Source organism: Protopterus annectens, chromosome 1.part0 (genome assembly GCF_019279795.1).
Source record: "Protopterus annectens isolate FY-2018-M chromosome 1.part0, PAN1.0, whole genome shotgun sequence".
Taxonomy (NCBI): domain Eukaryota; kingdom Metazoa; phylum Chordata; order Ceratodontiformes; family Protopteridae; genus Protopterus; species Protopterus annectens.
This window is the reverse complement of record NC_056725.1, coordinates 976,689,849-976,711,262: the sequence shown is the minus strand read 5'-3', so window position 1 is coordinate 976,711,262 and position 21,414 is coordinate 976,689,849. Positions and strand designations below refer to the sequence as shown.

The window sequence follows — 21,414 nt, the reverse complement described above, 5'->3', positions numbered from 1 at the left end:
AGTTGTGAGACTGGTCAAGCCAAATGCCAAGGCATCTAAATGAGGTGGTTGTTTCAACTGGGTTGTTGGCCAGGTGCATAGTATTAAGAGAGCTGGCAGTCTTTTCATGATGCTGAAAAGCATAGAATTGTTTTTCTTTGGGGGGTGGGGGATGTTGAGGAGATTTTTGGAATAGAGCCATTTGCTCAGTTTTAGAAGGTCTATTTGTAGTTGGCTCTGAGTTACATGATGTTCAGGAGTTGGTCTATAGATGACCATGTCAGCATATAGAATGAGTTGTTATTGGGATAGATCTAGGGGTAGTTTGTTTATAAAAACAGAGAATAATGACAGAGCAGTTATTGTGGCATTCCAGAGTGAGAGAAGGCAGAGGCTGACATAGCTAACTTAATCTTAACATTGAAAGACCTGCTGGAGATTAAGTACTTGAACCACTGACTCGGTTTTAGGCTGATTTCAGTGTCTAGTATGTAGGTAAATAATACTGAGGGGTTAACCAGGTCATAGGGTCGGGTTAGACTAATAGACATAATACCAGTTATGTTCCCTTTATCCATGTAAGTATGTCATCCATTTGGGTCCACAGAGCAGTCCAGGTACTCTTACCAGCCCAAAAGCCATGTTATTTGTTTGAGAGTAGGTAGTATTTTTCCAGATAAGTGGTACATTGCTTATAGAGAAGTTTCTCAAGTATTTTGAAAAGAATAACCATTCATCAGGCTGGGTGACTTCCAAACCACCCACTAAATACAACCTATTCTGATGTTGCAGTTGGGGTGCCTTTGATGTCCAAATGACTGAGCAAAATAGATTTGATAAATCCTGCTTTGTCACCTTTGACAAGGCAGTTTTCATGCTCCCATTGCCTGAAGCAGTGGTCATTGTAATTCACTAGAATGGTTCAAAGATGTCCATGGCAGAGCATGAAAGAGAGGAGGTAAATATAAGGAAAAGATGCTTGTACAGAGCTTGGCTGCAACATTCAGGCATGCTCATTACACAGTAGGGCTTCCATTTGCATCTTGTTACTCATGCATTGTACTTCTTTCATTTTGTAAAACATCCAGAACTGCGCACAGTACTGAGATGTTTTTCATTTTTAACCAAGACCACAGCGCTAATAACACAGTTCCTTCAGCATTTTAGTTTATGTAGTAGTGAATTACTGTAATGCTTAGTAAATGAGGAGAAATGCTTAGTTTCCTCTAAACCCTCCCCCTCCCTGAAGAGCAGGTCATCAAAGCCCTGTCCAAGGCAAAAGGCTCTATGTGACCAGATGACATTCCAGGCTGTCTTCTAAACAGGCTAAAACATGAACTAGCATAACCACTAAATACCCTTTTGAATCATAGCCTAACCACAGGCTTTGTTCCTGTGGAATGGAGAACATCAGCAATTATTCCCCTCCACAAAGGTGGCATAGCAATAGACCCGAGGAATTACAGACCCATAAACCCAACCAGCCTCCTCTGTAAGGCCATGCAGTGTATCATTATACACCTCATAAATAAAGACATAGACGACCTCCAAATACCAGATCCTATCCAATTCGGCTTCATCAAGGGCAGATCCTGCCTGTTAGATCTGGTGGACTTCTTTGAAAATGTGACCAGGGCTACTGACAAGGACAAATCTGTGCACGCAGCATACCTCGACTTGGCAAATGCTTTCAACACAAGCCCATATTCAGGCATTACCAATAAACTTAGCAAACTGAACGTAAATCCCCTCTTTGTAATATGGGTTGCCAACTGGCTCACAAACCAAAGTGGGTGACTCTACATCAACAAGCAGACCTGTTACCAATGGGGTGTCACAGGGTTAAGTGCTGGGCCCCATACTGTTTGGTATATACTTCTCAGAAGTTCACGTCAAAACTAAGGGGCTGTGGCTGATCAAGTCTGCAGAAAACTGCAAACTAGGTGCAATCATTGAATCCCCAAATTATGTCAGTATACTCCAGGGGAGGCTCACACAGACCAACAACTGGTGTCTTAGTCATGGTCTCAAACTGAATGCAAAGAATTGCATCATCATTCTCTTTGGCACAATGTCCCTTCACACTATGAAATCAAAAATAATGCCCTTAGTACCTACGGACTGGTAAGGGACCTGGGATCACACGTTGACTGCAACCTTAACTTTGATCACCATGTGTCTACTGTAGTAAGGAAAGTTTTCTATGTAGCACACTTGATTAGTAAATGAATCACCTCAACAGCAAAAGGGGTTATAAACCCTCTATACTCAGCACTAATCGGGCCATAATTGTGTATAACGTCTCGTTTGGCATGTACCGTACAAAGCACCTGCAGCATCTGGAGAGACCTCAAAGGTTTCTACAATGAAGATCAAGGGGCTCCATCATGTGCCTTACACAGATTGACTAAAGTCTCTATCACTATAGTTTGTGTCATATACATTTCTTAGGAGAGACTTATGCCTGGCCTGCAGAGCAATCCAAGACTCAAAAATAATGAACTTGAACAAGAGCTATCCCTTCCATTGACCAAAATATGGTCTATGACTTAAATAGGACATGCTGGAGGGACAGATTTATTTCCCAGTGACTGCTGCATTTTTGGGACAGGCTACCAATTCATGTAAAACAGAGCACCTCTCTGACACTGTTCAAGAGGAACTTGAACGAGTGGATGGGGCACCATGAATTCTGATCAGGGATAGCACCCACAACCCTCCTGGACATGGACAGTCATCACTAACTGCAATCTTGAGTATTGACAAGGTATTACATTGGGGTGAAACAGCTAGACTTAAAATGACCTCCAAGTCGATAGCCTAGTAATCTCCTATGATCCTATGATCCTAAATCCCATTTGCCAAAATACCAGTTTGCTGAAAGCAGCAGTTCAAAACATGGCTTGATATGCTTCATTGATGCTTGACATATGGACAAGGGGAGTGGAGTTTTAGGTGGACTGGTACTCCTACTTCTATAAAACTATGGAGCTTACCAATCCTGACTGCATGGAGTAGAGGGGTGGAGCATTCACTGTGATGCAGGTGACTGGGATTCAAATACTGACCCAGCACTGTAGGAGCCAGGCAAGGAAGGAGAGGCATGAATGGGCATGGCCCACTCACCTCTCCAAGGGGGAGGGAAGGTTGTGGGCACTTGGAGAGTAGAAGGGGAAATGTAATTTGCTTATTGAAGACCAGGGAGACTGTTTTCCATTCTTGAGCAAAGTGGGGTGGGCTGCTTGCTGGCAATCTCCTTTTCAGAAGTGATAGAAAACCAGAGTGGTCAGACTATTATATGTTTCCCTTTCACTCAGCAAGTGACTGTACAACTGGAATATTACAGCATAAAGCAAAAACTTTCAGACCACCCAGATTGGTGTCTGAATGATAGCTTCTCCTGTTTGACCCTCACCCTGGCGATGTGGAATTTAACATCAACTGACTGAGAGAAGGTTGATGGTCAGTAGATAGTAGGAATAAAGAACACACACAAAAAAGCTATACTGTTTACCAAAGTTATACAGCTTACCCAAAGTTTCTTCAACTCTATGTGATTAAGGGCAGTATTGGTGGCTTTACCCCCTCCATGATGTGGTTGTCTGTTGTGTATGTAGAAGTTATATGAAAGGGAATATCTGTCTGTGAGCTGATATCATTGTGTTTGGTTATGGCTATAGGGTGTCCATAAGTAGAAGTAGAGTCTAAAAGACAACAGTAATACTTTTTACATTGGCTAATGGCAATTTTCAAGAAAATAAATTACACAAAAGCCATTAAAATGTTATCATTTCTCAAGTTTACATGTTTTTAGGTTTGTTTTTCTTTTTTTAAAAAAAATAATGTTGTACTCATTTTGCAAAGGTGAAAAAATAAAGATTCAGTGCGATATTTCAGCTGTTGGTGATATAACTATGTGGTTACACTGAGCAATGCGATATCCTAAACAATACTAAAAGGTGAGTAACACAGAATTCTATATTTTTCTGAATGGGCAACAAAGCTATTATTCACCCTGGAAAATTATTCTAAGAATTAAAAATATTCACATCCTGTGGTAAAGTTCTGTCTCTGAGATATCATGGTTTGCATTCATGAATGAGCCGAAGTAGATGCCTCTGTCTCAGAGAAGGATGCATGCTGGACTACTTAGCAATGAGAAGTATTGCAGTCAGTGTTCTCTATGCTACACAGCACCATCTAGTGCAACGTTAAGGAGGCGTGATCCTTAACAGAATCATTATGCATATCATTAGCACTAAATAGTAAGATTTGAGTGGGTAGCTTGAGTAAGGCCAAGCATTTCAGCAAAGTGCAATGCAAGATGTTAGGAGTTATGTGTAGGGATGGGTGAGAACTGAGCACTATTCCACCAATTGCAGAGTAGAGGTCAAGCTGTACAATACTTTTATGGCCTCATTGTAGAATATTTTTTTAATAATACATTTTTATTACGATTTTTTTTTTTTTTTGTCATAAATAAGGTTCATTGTAGAATCTGATTACCAAGGTATCACTGCAGTGAGCTTTATCCTGAAATCCTAAGTGCAGTTCCCTCAGTACCCCTTGAGTTACTCTGAGCATGTCACTTAACCAGAAAGGGAGTGTCGTTCCTAAAAAAGCACTTCTGTCCATTGCATATACCTAGTTAACAAATGGAAGAAATGCACTGACTGCAGTTAGAATATGGTAACTAAAGGCAGTCATCACTGCTGGAACTTAGGGGGCAGTGTTGCCTGCCAGTTGTAGCTGTGTGTTTGTAGTTGTTAAGTGTCTCTGAGTGACATTAGACTGGAGAGTACATTGCACTTGGTGGAAGAATTGTACAACCACTTTTAGGCATACTGTGCCACTCCTTCTATCAACAGCAGTTTGGTCTATAAATGATTCACCTCCACATTATATATACTTAAAATAGTCTGCATTCCTTTTACGTAGTGACTGCAGAAGTGTATGGAAGATACTCCTTGGCAGTCTGTGACTCCTCATGATACCCATTGTGATTCCTCGTGATACTCATTGTGACTTCTCATGGTACCCATTGTTCCCCCTCATGATACCCATCGTGACTCCTTATGATACCCATTGTTCCCCCTCATGATACACATCATGACTCCTCATGATACCCACTGTGCCCCCTCATGATACCCATTGTGACTCCTCATGATACTCATTGTGACTCTTCATGGTACCCATTGTTCCCCCTCATGATACCCATCGTGACTCCTTATGATACCCATTGTGCCCCCTCATGATACGCATCGTGACTCCTCATGATACCCCCTGTGCCCCCTCATGATACCCATTGTGACTCCTCATGATACTCATTGTGCCCCCTCATGATACTCATTGTGACTCCTCATGGTACCCATTGTTCCCCCTCATGATACCCATTGTGACTCCTTATGATACCCATTGTTCCCCCTCATGATACCCATCGTGACTCCTCATGATAGCCACTGTGCCCCCTCATATCTTTTGTGACTCCTCATGATATCCATTGTGCCCCCTCATGATACCCATTGTGACTCCTCATGATACCTACTGTGACTCCTCATGATACCCATTGTGCCCCCTCATGATACCCATTGTGACTCCTCATGATATCCACTGTGACTCCTCATGATACCCATTGTGCCCCCTCAGGATACCCATTGTGACTCCTCATGATACCCATTTTACTCCTGTTGTACGTACTGAAAATGAACCTTACATTGTGCATAAGTGCTTCATGAATCCCAGCCTATGGCTTTTCTTCCATTTATTCATTCACAGTTGTATACAGCAGAACATCAGCCCTTCTTGCTAGTCACTCTTTACATGTCTATGTCTTATATTTACTGTTTGCATATTTAGCCACCTCTTTCCTTAAACTCTATGGGATTAATTTCCCTCATAATTCTTTCTGGTAGTACAGTCCAGTCATATTAATATTTAACTATGCCTTCTTGGTTAGAATTTGTATTCCACATAATAACCGTAACTCCTTGTTATAAGACCATTATTAACAAAGTTTATACATATTTTATCCTGCCCGTTGTGATTGTATATTGCCATTATTCACCAGTGAAGTAAATCCTCAACCTCCAATACCAAAAGAAGAAAAAAATGCAGTCAACCCACATGAATGAATTTCTGATTTATGTCCTAATTTCACTCAATTGTTTCTGCATTAAATCTAAGAGCCACACTTTCTCTCCAAAATCAAAGTATGGTCTCACCCTTTCCTTGCAGAAAGGCAACATTATGCTGTTGTCACTTGGTGAAATCTATTGGTAGCTTCTGCCTGTCATTAAGGTAACTAACATCACTGGAATTTTATTAGATTATCCAGGGCATTTTGTTTGACAAGCTCAATTATTCTTATAACTAATGTACTTCTCAGGAAAGGGGTATGCCAAGCTGTTACACTTTCTGTGACTGGTTAGAGCCATTACCCACACTGCATTACAGTCCACAAGAAATCCCAGAATATTAGAAATTATACAACGATCCCCCATTAATATTTCAAAATGTGCACGCTGATTGGTCAGCGTGCAAGTTGTAAATCAAAGACTTATACTAATGGAAAAAGGTCCAGTCGCCCGGACTTTTTCCATTAGTATAAGTCTTTTTACAGCAACGGAGAATGCAAGATCTCCGTTGCTTTTTAGAAACTGTCTCGCTATGTTAAAGGAGTTTAACATAGCGAGACAGCTTTAAAAAAAGTAACAGAGATCTTCCTTTCTCCGTTGCTTTTTACAAAGTGTCTCGCTATGTTAAAGGAGTTTAACATAGTGAGACAGCTTTAAAAAAAGCACCGGAGATTCTCCGTTGCTTTTTTTCAAGCTGTCTCGCTATGTTAAACTCCTTTAATATAGCGAGACACTTTGTAAAAAGCAACGGAGATCTTGCTTTCTCCGTTGCTTCCACCCACAGCTCTGATGTACTGCGTAAGCATATGCATGCGTAGTACATCAGAACTGCCACAGAATACCAGACAGCTGCGGAAGGGCAGCACGGAGGCATTATACAATGCCATTATTTAAGAAAAGTAAGTATTTTTTTCTTAAATAATGTCACTGTATAATAGCAATAACCCACTTCTGGGTGTGGGTAATGCTGGATTTACCCACTGTTGTCTTTGTTAGGCCACTCGGGCTTCGCCCTCGTGACCAAACCACACCAACAGTGGGTAAATCCAGCATTACCCACACCCAGGCGTGGGTTATTGCTTAATAATTTCCAAACACCTGTCTTCTTCAGTGGCAGACCTTTATTATTTACCCTAGAATTACTTATTGTGGAGTTCCTGTTATTAAATCACAGCATGTTAACGACTGCCTTTTTCACAATGTAAATAATTTTGCATGTCCTCCCAGTGATAATTTGGAACAACCATCACAGTTTTATAATTGTACTTATTTTATGGCAAGTGTCTTTGTCTTAGTGATACATCTGAAAAATATTAATCAGAGAGAATGGGCTTTGAATATTCGCATTTATTTTCACATGCTATCGTTGATATGAGCAGTACTCTGCTTCTCTCCTGTCAATCCTGCATATTTTTCTTTACATACTTGCTAATAACAGCACTGGGGTCTAAGCTATACCTCATCTACAGAATCAGAAAAGTTTTTCTACATTGCTGTAGACAATATGAATGGCTAATCTCTTACCAAACACACATTGTATATACTTTTCCTAAGTACATGTTGACCAATGTCTACTTCCTAAGTACATGTTAACCAGTGTCTAACATCCCTCTTTTTCTCTGTTTTCTTTCACTAATTTTATACCACTTTCTGCTCTTAATAGTTTTCCAACAAAGAGATTGAGCATGTCTCCCAATAATTTGTTTTTTTTTTCTTATTTCAGTTATAAAATGATAGATCCTCATTCCTCCCACTGTGATGGAACTTGATTTGCGGCTAATGACTTTTTTATTTTGCAAAATATCAGATTTGATATACCATCAAACATTTACTACACAGACTGAAATGTAATTCAAACTTATGCAGTTATGTGTGTTCCTTCGGCGTTTGCTTCATCATCAATATGAAGTGATTTTCATTTCTGTATGTATTCTTTAGCACATTTTACCACATCTCGTGCATTATTGTATTTCACATCATACAAGCCCTTTCTGATCAAGTTCTGCCTATTTTATGCTGTCCCCTTACATCTACGAAAACTCTTTTCTTTCTGATTGTTTATATTTTAAGTTTATATTTTAAGGAAGAAATGATTAAAGCCTGTTTATCCTTATGTTCCTTTTGCAGTCCAATCTTGGCATCTTTTGCAACTTCCTTTTTCTTCACTTGGACATTTATTTCACATACCTTACATTTTGATTTCTTATGTGCTGCCTGCTCATATTTTTTGTTACATCCCCTTTTTTCTGTAACTAGTACTGCCATTTTACCCTTCTCATCACATTTGTTTACCCGTTTGTCTATAGTATGCTGGCATACATATTCCAGTAATTCTATATCCTGTGCCATAAGCATTTCAATCCAGCTTCCTTTGCCTAATATATTCATCTTTGTCATTTCATTTTAGTATACATCCAGTTTTAAATTGATTCATTCCATTCTGCTGCTTCTCAACATGCAGTTATGTATCTCGAGTTATGGCTGTTTTTCCCACACAGAGAACAATTTTCCATCTCACATCCATTTTCTTTATTTACAAATGTCATATATAAACTATGTTGTCCACTTGTTTGTAATAAACTGCTTTATATATCCTTATCAACCTATATGTTCTCAGTGAATGTATCACCACTTATCTTTCCTGGCAAAACATTCCTTTAACATCCAAAAAGTAAGAAAGTGATAATTTCTTATAAAGTTTATAATAAGTAAAATTTCACAACATCATTTTCAACCATCTTCATTTTCTCTCAGAATTCTGCTTTGTCCATTCCTGGGGGCATATTGGCAGGTTTGCTTACAGCTCATTTCTGTCACAGATTCCATATGTTTGCAGCACTGAAGTTAACTGTTTGTTGCCAACTCCCCTCTGATGACTTACTTATTGTTCTGTTCCTTTACAGAAGTATTGCAAACGAGAAATTACAAATGACATCCATTTCCTAGTTGCACCTTGAGTAAACAACAAATGACTTTTTAGTGTCAGTATCTTTAGGTCTTAACATGCATGGTTTTTGAAAATGGTTAAATGAATATTTTTGCAGATAAATACCCAAAATATGTACTCTATTGTTATAAGAAGAAAAAAAAGTATGAAAAATCATGATCCCTTTTTCTTTCTTAGTCCTTGGCAGCTGGCTAGGAAAATCAGACAAGACAGCTATACCTTTAGTCTACTTCAATGAGGCAAAGCTGCTAGTTTGGTGTCGTCTGGCAGAAGTGCTTGAGGAGTCACTGAAGCTCATCCGGAAGCAGATCAAGCCATACATGAGCGATTTTCAGAGGGACATCTGCAGCCGAATAATTGGTACTGTTTTGCTGTTGTAGTAATTATAATGATAATATGATTAGTATGAGAAGCAGTGTTACATGTTTACTTCACTTTCACACTAGGTACCTAAAACATTTGTAACAATATTTGTAAAACAGAATGAGTGCTTTCATAAACAAATAATACACAAGTGTCACTGTGTCCTGTACAATGGGGTACCAGGTTCTTTTGTGGGGTTAAGTTGTTCCTTAAAGCAATGAGAACATTGGATAATGTAGTAGCTGTCAACAACGAACTGTACAGAAGTTGAATTATAAATGAACATACATTCTTAAAAATGTACAGTGCCACCTGAAGATGCTTCATTATTCATTCACTCATTTATTCAGCACATGCAGCAAGAATGCAGCTGCTTTTTGACATAAGTACTGTATTTACAAGGAAATTCAGTCATAATATCTTATTAACTTTTCCATCCACTATTTGGTAACTTGTACTATGAAGCTTGTTTTACTACTTTTTTTGTAAAATGTTATTGATTCTTATGTAAGGCAAATATACTAATTGGCAGTGAACTTAATTACTGATTACAAGAAATTGAATGATTAACTACATAAGTAATATTGGACAAGCATACTGTATAACATGAGAAATAATCCTGTTAAGTAAATGAACTGTAAATTTATTAATATCTTGTTTTACATAACTTTTTTATGAAACAGTGTACAATAATAAGTAATATTGGACAAGCATACTGTATAACATGAGAAATAATCCTGTTAAGTAAATGAACTGTAAATTTATTAATATCTTGTTTTACATAACTTTTTTATGAAACAGTGTACAAAAAAGCCCATTAGTTACAAGCCTCTCAACACCATAAAACAGATAACAATCTTCCATGACTAATAGAAGATCAATACATCTTCCATTAATTTATTTTGAGAGTTATACAATAAAATGATATTAAAGCCATATCTGTGGCCATGAATGATAAAACTATATTTATTTTAGCCCAATGTATATACTGTATATGTCATAAGTTGCAAATTATTTTTTTAGAGAGCAGTCACAAGCCATGCAAACTCACTTTGACTTATTTGACTTATATAACTGGAAAAAGAAATCAAGAGCTATAATGTTTATTTTTGGAGGGGTGCAAAACTCTGCAAAAGGTGCAGAAGAGAAGCAGGCTGGGAGGAGCAAGGTACAGAGGGGGTGCACTCTCACAGAAGTAAAAAACTCTGTCAGTCAACATACTTCCCCTTCTGTTTCCACAATCCACTGTCACTACACTTTCTTCCTATCACTTTAATCACCATACAGAAACTTTATGTGCATGTCCAGTTTCATTGTTATCTTTCAGTCTAACTACTATCTTACTAATCCTAAAACTACCATATTTTTCTTCTCCCCATCCCAACTACTAAAGCAGTCCCTTTAGACAAAATCATCCTTCTAGTCTGTTAAGCACTATACCAATTATGTCCTTGTTTTCTTATCACAATAAACTGACTCTAGCTGTGCCTTGAACCTTCTGCCTGACCTTATTCTTTCATTTCTTCTAACTAAATCTCTCTCTCCCATTTTATGGCACTATAAACCTAACCGTTTACTATCCTTCTAGATTCTGAAAATAATTTGTTTTCTAAGTTTGTCTCCTCAAACTGTTGTATAACAGTTTATAATTACATATGTGAATCAACTTTGTCCTTGCAATAATGTTGTCAAATAAGCTTTAGTCTGTCTGCATCCTTGTAATAATGAAAACGTTACTCTATTGTACATATTGTATGTAAACGTTACTGTTTTGTACATATTGTGAAGTTTTTCTCCTTGGGCCTCTACTGAAAATGGGCTCACACCCAGTCAGACTTTCCCAGTAAACAAATGTAAAATAAAATAAATTTTTGGTTGTTTTCCCATTTTAAGCTATTTTGTCATGGGAAGGGGTAGGATCAATTGAAGTTGACTTTTCCTGCCTTCTTCTAACAGTGCCCTTACTGGCTATGAGGAAGTCATGCTAGCCTCTAAAAATATTGACCTTGAGGTAGGAATCCTATTAGCATAATTTATTATGAAGGTCCATAACGACGTTTATCAGCCTTCTTTAGTTCAAACGTATATGTGAAACAAAGGGCATCCCAGCATTCTGCTATGAGGTGGGATTCACATGTGTTTTCCAATTCCTAGTAATTTGCTTGTGAGCAAAGAGCAGAGTAGAATACAGAAGTGTTTCTCTCTTCTTGGAAATAATCTCTTCATAAGAAGACCACTAAGTATCAAGGTAGGTGTGAAATTAAATGGGACCCCAAGATCTTTTGATATGATGCTTCCAATTCTTTGTAAACTACGTGCTTTCCAGAGCTAATTACATCAGCCTAACATCTCCATCTTCCAGGATTAATCACTGTGAACATTCACAAAAGCTTCGCAAAAGCTTTCAAGGATTATAAAATGTACTATGTAATGTGTACCATGCAAAAATTATTCATCGGGTTGAGAAGATGATCAAAAACTCTTGATTTATGATTACTAAAAATATAAATTGTATTTTCATGGACTGACATTCTGGGAGTTACACCCATGTTGTTAAATGTAATTTCCAGCAACTATTGTAATTCATTTATAATTTATTTGGTGTTCCTATAAATAAACAAAATTAAATTAGATTCTGAGCTCACAACACTGAATTGAACAAACTGGCAGTTCTACAAGTAGAAAATATAAGAAGTTCAAGTTATAATGACTTAGTGAGGGTTACTGTAGGGGTCAGTACAACAGTAGGATTGCTTATCCATAGAAATTAGCCTCATGTGGGGATATCTGTCTTCCAGTCTGACTTAGATTACTTTTAGAAATCTCAAGTGTGGAGGTGGTATGCTCCTCAAACCTAATATTTTGGGTAACACACAGCTAAAAATAGACAGTAATGGAACATGCTTCATAACAGGTAAAGAAATCTCAAGGCATTCTTCAAGCAAAAGATGTTAGCAGGCTTAGCCCAAGCACCTGCCACTTCTGGTTGACAACGTGAACATCTTTTTGAGAAAAATTTCCTCTCAGAAAAAAAAGAGGCAGAGAAAAATAGGTAGGCCTAAAACAGATTTTGGGTAAAACGCCAATGTACACAGAGCGTGAGGCCTTAGAAACCTTGTCAGCCCCACTGAGCCCGGTGGATGCTGAGGTTGCTTTTCCTCATACCGACAGCTTAGAACATCTACAGCCTTACCTGTTCTGACCCCATGACAGGCAGACAGTGGAATTGTGGCTAAAGTCAGTACCCAGGCCTAGGCAAAGCAATCAATCTTTCAGATACCAGTTTCCAGCACTTGCAAAGGATAACTGACCTTTACAATTTCAGTCTGCACCATCCAGTGGGTTTTCTCTTCAGGGTATCCCAACAGTCCTGCTAGAGTAGGCTTAGTAGGCTTCTGTCCCTTCCATCTCATATGCTGAATAAATTGGCTGTAGATTTGTGAGAAGACTGATGCCTGAGAGTCAGACCTCCAACCTGTGGTATTACCCTCCAGTCTCTGTCACCTTCAACTACTATATGTTTTTCCAAAGATTATGTGGCCATCTAGCATAAGATCAGGCCACAGGTGGATCAACCTTCAACCTCAGAAGCAGTACCGTCTTTAAAGAAGAAAAGAGACTCTTCCTTCCCAGTTCCTTAGAGCCCTATTTATATGAGGAATATTTGGTCTATTCAATCTCTGAGCTATGGTACAGATGATGAAGAGACCATCTCCTTGAGATCCCTCCAAAGGGTGTCTCATATAGTGAGATGCTTAATTTAATGATAGGACTCATTAAATGATATGTCAGCCAGTTTTCCTGATCCCATAAGTGGTTCTTGGACCTCTTAGGGCTCAAGGAACCAAACTCCTGACAGTGCCACCTGTATTCTGGACATCTGAAGAGCTTCTTTATCAACCTCCTTAGAGTGGGATTCTCAGCCCTAGCCCCCAGAAAGTGTATCATATTTTACATGGGGTGAAGAATCTTATAAAATACCTGTATAGAGACCACATGACTTACTCAGCAGTAGTATCATGGATACAGACAGTGGCTGTAAATTAAATCCAGGACTTACACTACCTAACTGAAGGACAGCAAAGTCCCAGGCCAGTTCAAAAAGTGTATGCTTTGGTTGACTATCTGCCCTTTCTAGAACTTAACTGCCAGATCCACCGCCTTAAGTATTAAGGGAACATTGTTATGCAGATTGAGATTATGGCCTCTGATATGTATCTGATTTATAGTATAAATACATGTTGTAAGTTTAAAAATAGGTAGCTGTTACATATTGGTATATAGTTTTGATGTTAATGAGATAGCTGCAGTGATTAGAATGTTATGTGGCATACAGTTGTTTCAAGAGAAATTAGCTGGAATATAGATCTCATGGAGGTTGGACCACATCTTCATCCGTTTGACATGACACCCTGGAAATGATTTCAAACAACACTATTGTCATGTCATACATTAACAGATTGGGTGAGCCAGATTCATTTATGGTTTATGACACTGGGATACAGCTTCCTACATGAGTCTTTAACTTAAGACCACTTAATCCCCTTAGACCCAAACATGGCAACAGACCAGTTAAATAGGTCAAATATTAAACACCCAAGAGAGTAAACTAGAGATCACATTCTTTTGAGACTAATAAAATTTGGAGAAAGACGGACAGAATTAGACTTGTTTATCTGGAACAAAAAATACCTGTTAGTCAGGATTTCAAAAGCAGCAGAGGCACGACTGAGTTTTCCATCCGCTAAAAGGAAGGCCTTCTCTTTGCTTTTCCTTCCATTAGCCTATTGACAAGTGTGCTCCAGGATGTCTGAATGGATGGGGCAAGACTGATCTTAGAAATCTCTCTAATGTTCCAGGCAATCATGATACTCCCTGATATTCCAAGTGTGTCAAGTGGGACCAAAACTACTTCCTCAAACCTGTGTCATGTTAACCCAAGAGAAAGAGTCATCTCTACATGCCATTGTAAAGAGCTTTAAACTAGCAGCATGGATTGTCTCAGCCTCATCCCCTTTAAGGTCAATTTCCTGGAGGAAATTCTGTAAATATGAGGAGAAAGAAGGCCCAGTAGCAGAAAATCATTTTACTATATGGAGGAAGTTCTCAGTATGTTGTGAATCTGGGAGCATCTTCCCAGTAAGAGCTACAGAATCAGAGGTACTAAAATATGTGCCGGACCTTTTCCGCCATGTTCTTTTCTATGCCTCAATAAGGTTACCATTATGTATTACTGCAGCTTGTCTCCCTATGGACCCACATCCAAGCCCTGATGTGATCAAACTTTCTCATCTATAAATGAAATTCACTGCCAGAAACTAGGGCAGATATGAAATGAGATGGCCCACTACACTGCTTGTGATCTGGGCTGCTAAGTTGGATAACACTGAATGCGGTTTCTCTATCTCATGATTAGAACCCATGTTATGTGATTTTTCCGACTGTTGGGGGGGTGCTAATGTCCATTTCTATTACACAGAATAAGTAGAAAGTGTGCCTAAGATCAGAGTATGGAAGACTTATACCCACACCACAAATTCCAAACTGGGCAGCAGTATCTGTAACCCCATCCTAAACAAATAATGTAGGATTGCAGCTGCAGTACTTCTGGGGTGTGCGTGCGTGTGTGTGTGTGTGTGTGTGTGTGTGTGTGTGTGTGTGTGTGTGTGTGTGTGCGTGTGTGTGCGTGTGTGTGTGTGTGTGTGTGTGTGTGCGCGCGCGCGCGCGCGCACGCGAGCAACATGAGAAAGCAGAAACTCAAGCAAATGTTGAAGCAACTGACAGTGGAACAAACAGAAATCAGGCAAGTTATGATAAACCTGTCAGTTGAACTGCAGAAATCCGTAATCCAGTATTCTTAACAGATACTGTTTCATACACTCAATGCATTTGTAAATGCCCTATATATAGGGCCTTTTCATTTCTAGAAGTTCATGAATATTAAAAGGTAAGTCTGGTAATGCAATCATCTACATGTCTAAAATAAAGCTGGTATTACAATGTATCATACTGATACTCAATCAATTTCACAGTTACATCCTTGTGTTATTTTATTACCCTTGCTGTTTGTGACCACTTACAATTTCATCTCATAGACTAAAGCAAACCCAAAGTGAACAGACATGGCAGAAGTAAGCAAAGTACCTAGCAGAATTCAGGAGAGTAAGGCACAGGGTCTGAAGATCCTGTGCTCATTAGTGTTAAAAAGGTAATGACAGTATTTAGTGAATCACTGGATACAATTTATAATTTCTTCTTAGAAAGCCGAGTGGTGTCATAGGTTTAGGCAAAGGAGGATGAAAGTGTAGTTCCCCTGCAGAATGGCTGGCCAGGTAAGGATCTGCTCAGTTATTTTACTCAGACACAGTTGCATGCCAAGAAAGATTATGGAAATTTTCTGTGGAATAGGGTTATGGACTCTTCGAATGCACATCATCTTGCTGAGAGATATTTGCAAGGATTCAAGCAGCAGTAGTGGGCCAGTCCCGTTTAATCCAGTTCCATAAGTAGCCTTATCAGCATATTAGACAAAGGAGTTTACTGACTATGGCATGTATGAATTTCAGCAAGGGTTTTGATAACATGATTCACAGGAGTTTGCCAGATACTTCTCAATTTTCTATGCTCAAGAATTCTATACAAAACCAAAAATGATGCTGGGGGGGAGAAAATAGAACAAAATTAAGAACAGCTTTCAAATATTATTCTAATTCACTTTAAAAAGCTAATATTGCAACAGATTTTGTATCAACATACATTTTCTAAACAATAAGAAGTGTGAAACTCTAATGTCTTGCATTAACTGACTGCAATCTTTAGTGATTTACCAGAAAATCAAAAGTCTTATGAGGGTCTCAGGAAAAATATGAGCTAAAATCATGGACAATTGAGAGGTGTGGTTTGGTATGAAAACATAAAGCATATGTTGAAACAAATATGAGGTGGATAACATATATGAGGTTGGCTTAACGATCAGAAGTAGTCATTAAAAGCTGGGGAGGGGGAGAGAGCTGAAGAAATGCCAGTGGTCATTAGGGTACCACAGAATTCACTCTAATTATTTTTAATGTGTTTCTGTCATGTAATTACAGAGGGAGAGGGAGAAACTGCTCACTAAGGGTAGTAAGACTGATGCAGTGGTCATAGATGGGAAAGATTACTCTCACTGAGGTTTTGTACAGTGTTCAGGCTGTGTATGTAGATGTTATTAAGGATTTAATGAAAAACAGGTGCAAAGGTATGACTTTTGTAACTAGGAAAATGGGCAAAAATGGTAGTGGGACTGTCCCTCCATAACAGATTTAGATTATACCATCATCTCAAGTTTTGTCATACTTGAACATTTAAGTCTTCAATATTACCTCTTTACTTGGTTGACTTCTTATGTATAAGCGTTGTGTTCTTCCTTAGGTTGCCATTCAAAGATATTTATGTTCATAACCTGCTTTGGAAATAAAAATAAATAAAAAGTACTGCATAGTCCCTTAGGAATTTTAACATGTTTTACGTGATATAGTAATGTATATTTGTTATTGTTAGCAAATTATAATCTGTAATGCATGAATATGAATATTTGAGCTTCTGTTTTTGTATTCTGAGTAGAAAGAGTAGAAACAACTTATAAGTAAGCACAATCCCATAACATTCCTAAGTCTGTGAGGAGTGATGTCGCTGCTTCAGTGAATAGGTGGGTATTAATACATTGCTTCCCAAAGTGCCAGTAATACATGATTATCATGCAGGTATTTAATTAACATTATGGGAAGAGAAGTATTAATGCCCTAGAAACAATTGCCTTCTACGTCCTCCTCCAGTGGGAAGACAGACAGACAGACAGGACCAGTGCCTGCAGTTGCTCTTGCCTAGTTAATGCTGGGGAATGATACATCGATGCTGAGCATTAAGAAATCCGATACATATTAAGTTTGTGGAATGGCACCTGTTAAAGCATTCACATGCAGAAGTCATCTGTTGGCTGTGTTTTGTGATCTCCTGCTCTACAAACACAAACTGAATCAGATCTGAGTGAGTGCAGAGCACTTCATGAACAGTGTTGTATTCACTGAGAACTTCTGGCAAGCCTAGGCTCATGTTAACAGTGTAACGGGATTCACAGACCAGAACCATCGTGGTAGCATTTAGAAGAGAATTGATAGAACAGATAAATCCTGGGACAAAGAATCAAACATTTTGTAGTTCTAAGGTAAGGATCTATTTGACAAAATGCACAAAATTCCAAGAGAAAGTGATGTCCTTCTATTCACTTGCTGCAGTATTCTTTACTTGAAGGATATCCTGGACAGAAGGTACTCAATGTCAGCCAGTATGCAAAAGTCTTTTGCCAGTACAGAGTACTTGGTATGTCTGATGTCAGCTGCAGTCAGATGTAGGCCATAAAACAGACATATGCATGCACCATCCTCAGAACTTTTCTGCCACCAGTCAGAGCACAAGCTCCAACCATCATTCATACAGTTTCCAGCAATTCTGACTTCTGCTTTCAGATAAGTGCCACATTGGGAAATTTCTTTTTCCTGCTATTTATTTGTTATGTCATCCAGGAAGGGCAAGTGCCAGTGTGGAAGACAAATTCCACATAAGGACAGCCATACCCAGTGTCTTTTTTGCCTAGGCTCCAACCACAACCATAAGTCATGCAGTATTTGTCAGTCATTCATTCCTAAGACCCTTAGAAATAGGATTTAATTACTAGCTTTATATCTGGAAAACCAATGGCTTAAATTGTTAACTATATGCATGGAGGGTTCCTCGAGGCCCAAAATGAGCAACCGAAGCATAAGGCCAAGAAAACTCAGCCTATGCCTTCTCCTGCACCTCTTTGAATGGAGCCCTGTTGCCACAAATCTGAGGGGAGATCTGGGAAGAGATGAAGTTGTTCTTGGGGTCATTGTGGAATGCCCCAAAAGGTGGGAGTGGAGTGCCAAACCATGAAGTATCCATTTTTTGATTATGGAAAGGACCCAATTGTCTTGGCTAATGGTTTGCCATGTCTTGAGAGCATTTGAGAAGCAAAGGGGCAGGGGAGTAGGGGAACATTTGCAGGGTAGTCACATACTCCCTGCTGTGTCCAGAAAGGACTGTTTTTGTTGGGATGGTGCCTGAGGAGCCCTAGTCCTCTGTGGTCTCTTACCTCCCCTAGAAGCTTTGCTTTGTTGGAGCTGAGAATGGATATAAACAAAGACAGACTTGGCGAGAGTGCAAAGACGCTCCCATTAAATGCAGCTATGATGCTGCTGAGGCCTGCACTAGGGCAACTGCTACTGGATCAGTACTCAAACAGTTCTCATGGCTTAGAATTCAGCCACTGTAGGACGATTTCAAATCCAAATTAACAGATACCCCTCTGGACAATACAGCTTTGTTTGGGCCAGCTGCTGCTGGTCTTTTCAAAACCCTACAATAAAAGTCTAAGGAAATCAGAGTTAAAGCACCTTTTAGTTTCCCTGGTGCCCAGGTTCCATAGGAATTTTCCCTCCAAGCCTGTCTTCTCCCACAGGGATTCATGGCCTCTCCAGACATAAAGATGCCTATCTCCATATCTCCACTCATCCCAGGTACAAGACATTTTTATGGTTTTTTCTGTGGGTTCATGGCATTTTCAGTTCTTTCCATTGCCTTTTGGCCTCTCTACAGTCCCAAGAGTTTTTACACAATGTTTGGCTCCAGTGATTGCCCATTGCAGGCTCCTGGGTATCCACATTTTCCCATACCTGAAGGACTTGCTCTTACAGGCCCCAAATCCTCAGTTTCTTAAACAGAACCTATAGACTGCCATTACCCTCCTAGGAAATCTGGGGTTCAAAATAAACTTCAGAAATTCAACCCTCACCCCATCCCAAGACCACATGTTTCTGGGCTGGCAAATCCAAACAAGACATAATAAGAGTGTCTCTGCCACTCCAAAAGGCAGAGGACTTTCGGGCCTTCTTTCTAGCTCTCCTCCCATTAAACCACATCACAGCCAGGGAATTCCTCAGGCTAGTAGGTTTTATGGCTTCAACCATACCCATGGTGCCCCTGGCAAGACTACACATGAGGAAATTCTAGTGGTTCCGCAGATCTGTTTGGACCCAACACTCTTATCTACTAGAATACCTCATTCCCTTCATTGCATGCTTGAAGAGAGAACTTCCCTGGTGGGCCCTGCAGGTAAAACTAAACCCAGGACTACCTCTACATCCTCCAGACCGAGTCCAAGAACTTTACACAGACACAGCAGATGGTGGCTGAGGGGTAGCCCTGGGTAAACTTACAGTCCAAGGAGGGTAGTCCCACTGACAGAAAAGGGCATACATCAACTTAAGGGAGACGTGAACATTGCTCCTAGCCTTACAAACATTCCATTCCCTTCCTCACCCAGGCACACTAAAACTGTTTACCAACAACATGACTGTACTCTGGTATGTGAACAAGCAAGGGGAAACCAGATCCTACCCCCTGTGCAGGCTGGCTGTTCTAGTGTGGGAATTCCTGGCTGAACACAACATGACAATGCAGGGTGTGTACATTTCTTCCAACAGGAATCTTGTGGCAGACTCTCTGAGCAGGTCCTGGACCCAATCCCATGAATGGATTCTTCACAGGGATGTGTTCCCTGACATAGTCCACTAATGGGGTACTCCGCACATAGACCTATTTGCCTCCCTCATGAACAAACAACTTCCAAAATTCTGTGCCAGAGTCCCAAGTCCTCTGCCTTGGAAAGTGGATGCCCTCTCCTTCTCGTGGAAAGGGATGTTCCTATATGCTTTCCCTCCCATTCCTCCAATACCAGAAGTTCTTCTCAAAATCAGGCAAGATCAACCAAAAATATTGTTGGTGACTCCCTTTTGGCCAAGAAAGCATTGGTTCCCCCTTCTTCTGCAATTAGCCAAAGGCCATCACCACAAGTTACCCCACAGAATAGACCTTCTCACATAGACCGTAGGATCCCTTGTACCTTCACACCTGTCTACACAACAGCTGACACTGTGGGTTATAGAATTCTAATTCCCGTCATACACCGTATCTCTGAGGATGTGCTCAGGCTTTTGCAGGAGGCCAGAAAACCCAACACTAGAAAGTCTTACGTTTCTAAATGAAAAAGATGTTCACTATGGTGTCTCTCTAAGAACCAAGACCCACTGGCAGTGGGAATACAATTGGTTCTGAAATATTTGTGTGAATTGCTGTCAGCTGGCCTGGCTTATTCATCATTTAAAGCTTACATGTCAGCTGTTTCTGCCTGTCTGCCTTTATCCTTTATCCTCTTGCATCCAGGTTTGAGATGAAACAATTCCTTAAAGACGTTCTCCACATTATGCCTCCCAGGAAACCTATTCCTCCTTCTTGGGGCCTTAATTTTGTTCTAGGGAAGCTGACATTGCCCCCTTTTGAATGCACTGCTTCAGCCTCCCTCAAACATTGCTCATGGAAGTCTGTCTTGCTAGTAGCTCTGACTTCAGCTAGAAGAGTGTCGAAACTCCAAGCCCTGATGGCTGTTCCCCCCTTCTTGGTCTTTCTTAAGGACAGGATGTCATTGAGAATAAACCCTTCCTTTATGCCCAAGGTGGATAAAGAGCTAGGCCTTAACCAATCTCTTCAGCTACCGACCTTCTTATCATCTCCACAAAATCTTAGGAAGAGCGTTTTGCACTTCCTTGATGTTTACAGACAACTGAGATATCATCTGGACAAGACAAAAATCCTCAGGACAAATGATCAGCTTTTTGTTAATTTTCACCCCAGGGCTCTTGGTCTTCCTGCATTCAAACAGACTATCTCTTCTTGGATTTATAAAACTATCTCATTTTGCTATACTCATCATGGAAAGGCTCTAGCTGCACCCATAAAACCCCATTCTACCAGAGCTATGGCTTCATCAAAGGCATTCTTCAAAGGATTGAATAACAGTGCCATCCTGGAAGCAGCCACCTGGTCTACTCTTCATACCTTAACCAAACATTACAAGCTGGATGTTATCTCCAGATC

At 39.7% G+C, this 21,414-nt stretch overlaps 1 protein-coding gene across 2 annotated transcripts in view; it reads left to right on the top strand.

Moving 5' to 3' along the window:
* Positions 1 to 21,414, top strand: part of ECT2L (epithelial cell transforming 2 like) — a 1,012,011-nt gene that overhangs the window by 585,712 nt on the left and 404,885 nt on the right. For both annotated transcript variants that reach the window (XM_044064710.1, XM_044064701.1), the window contains exon 12: positions 9,238 to 9,420. In XM_044064710.1, coding sequence (XP_043920645.1) covers positions 9,238 to 9,420 — 183 coding nt within the window. The remainder of the gene's footprint in view (positions 1 to 9,237; positions 9,421 to 21,414) is intronic.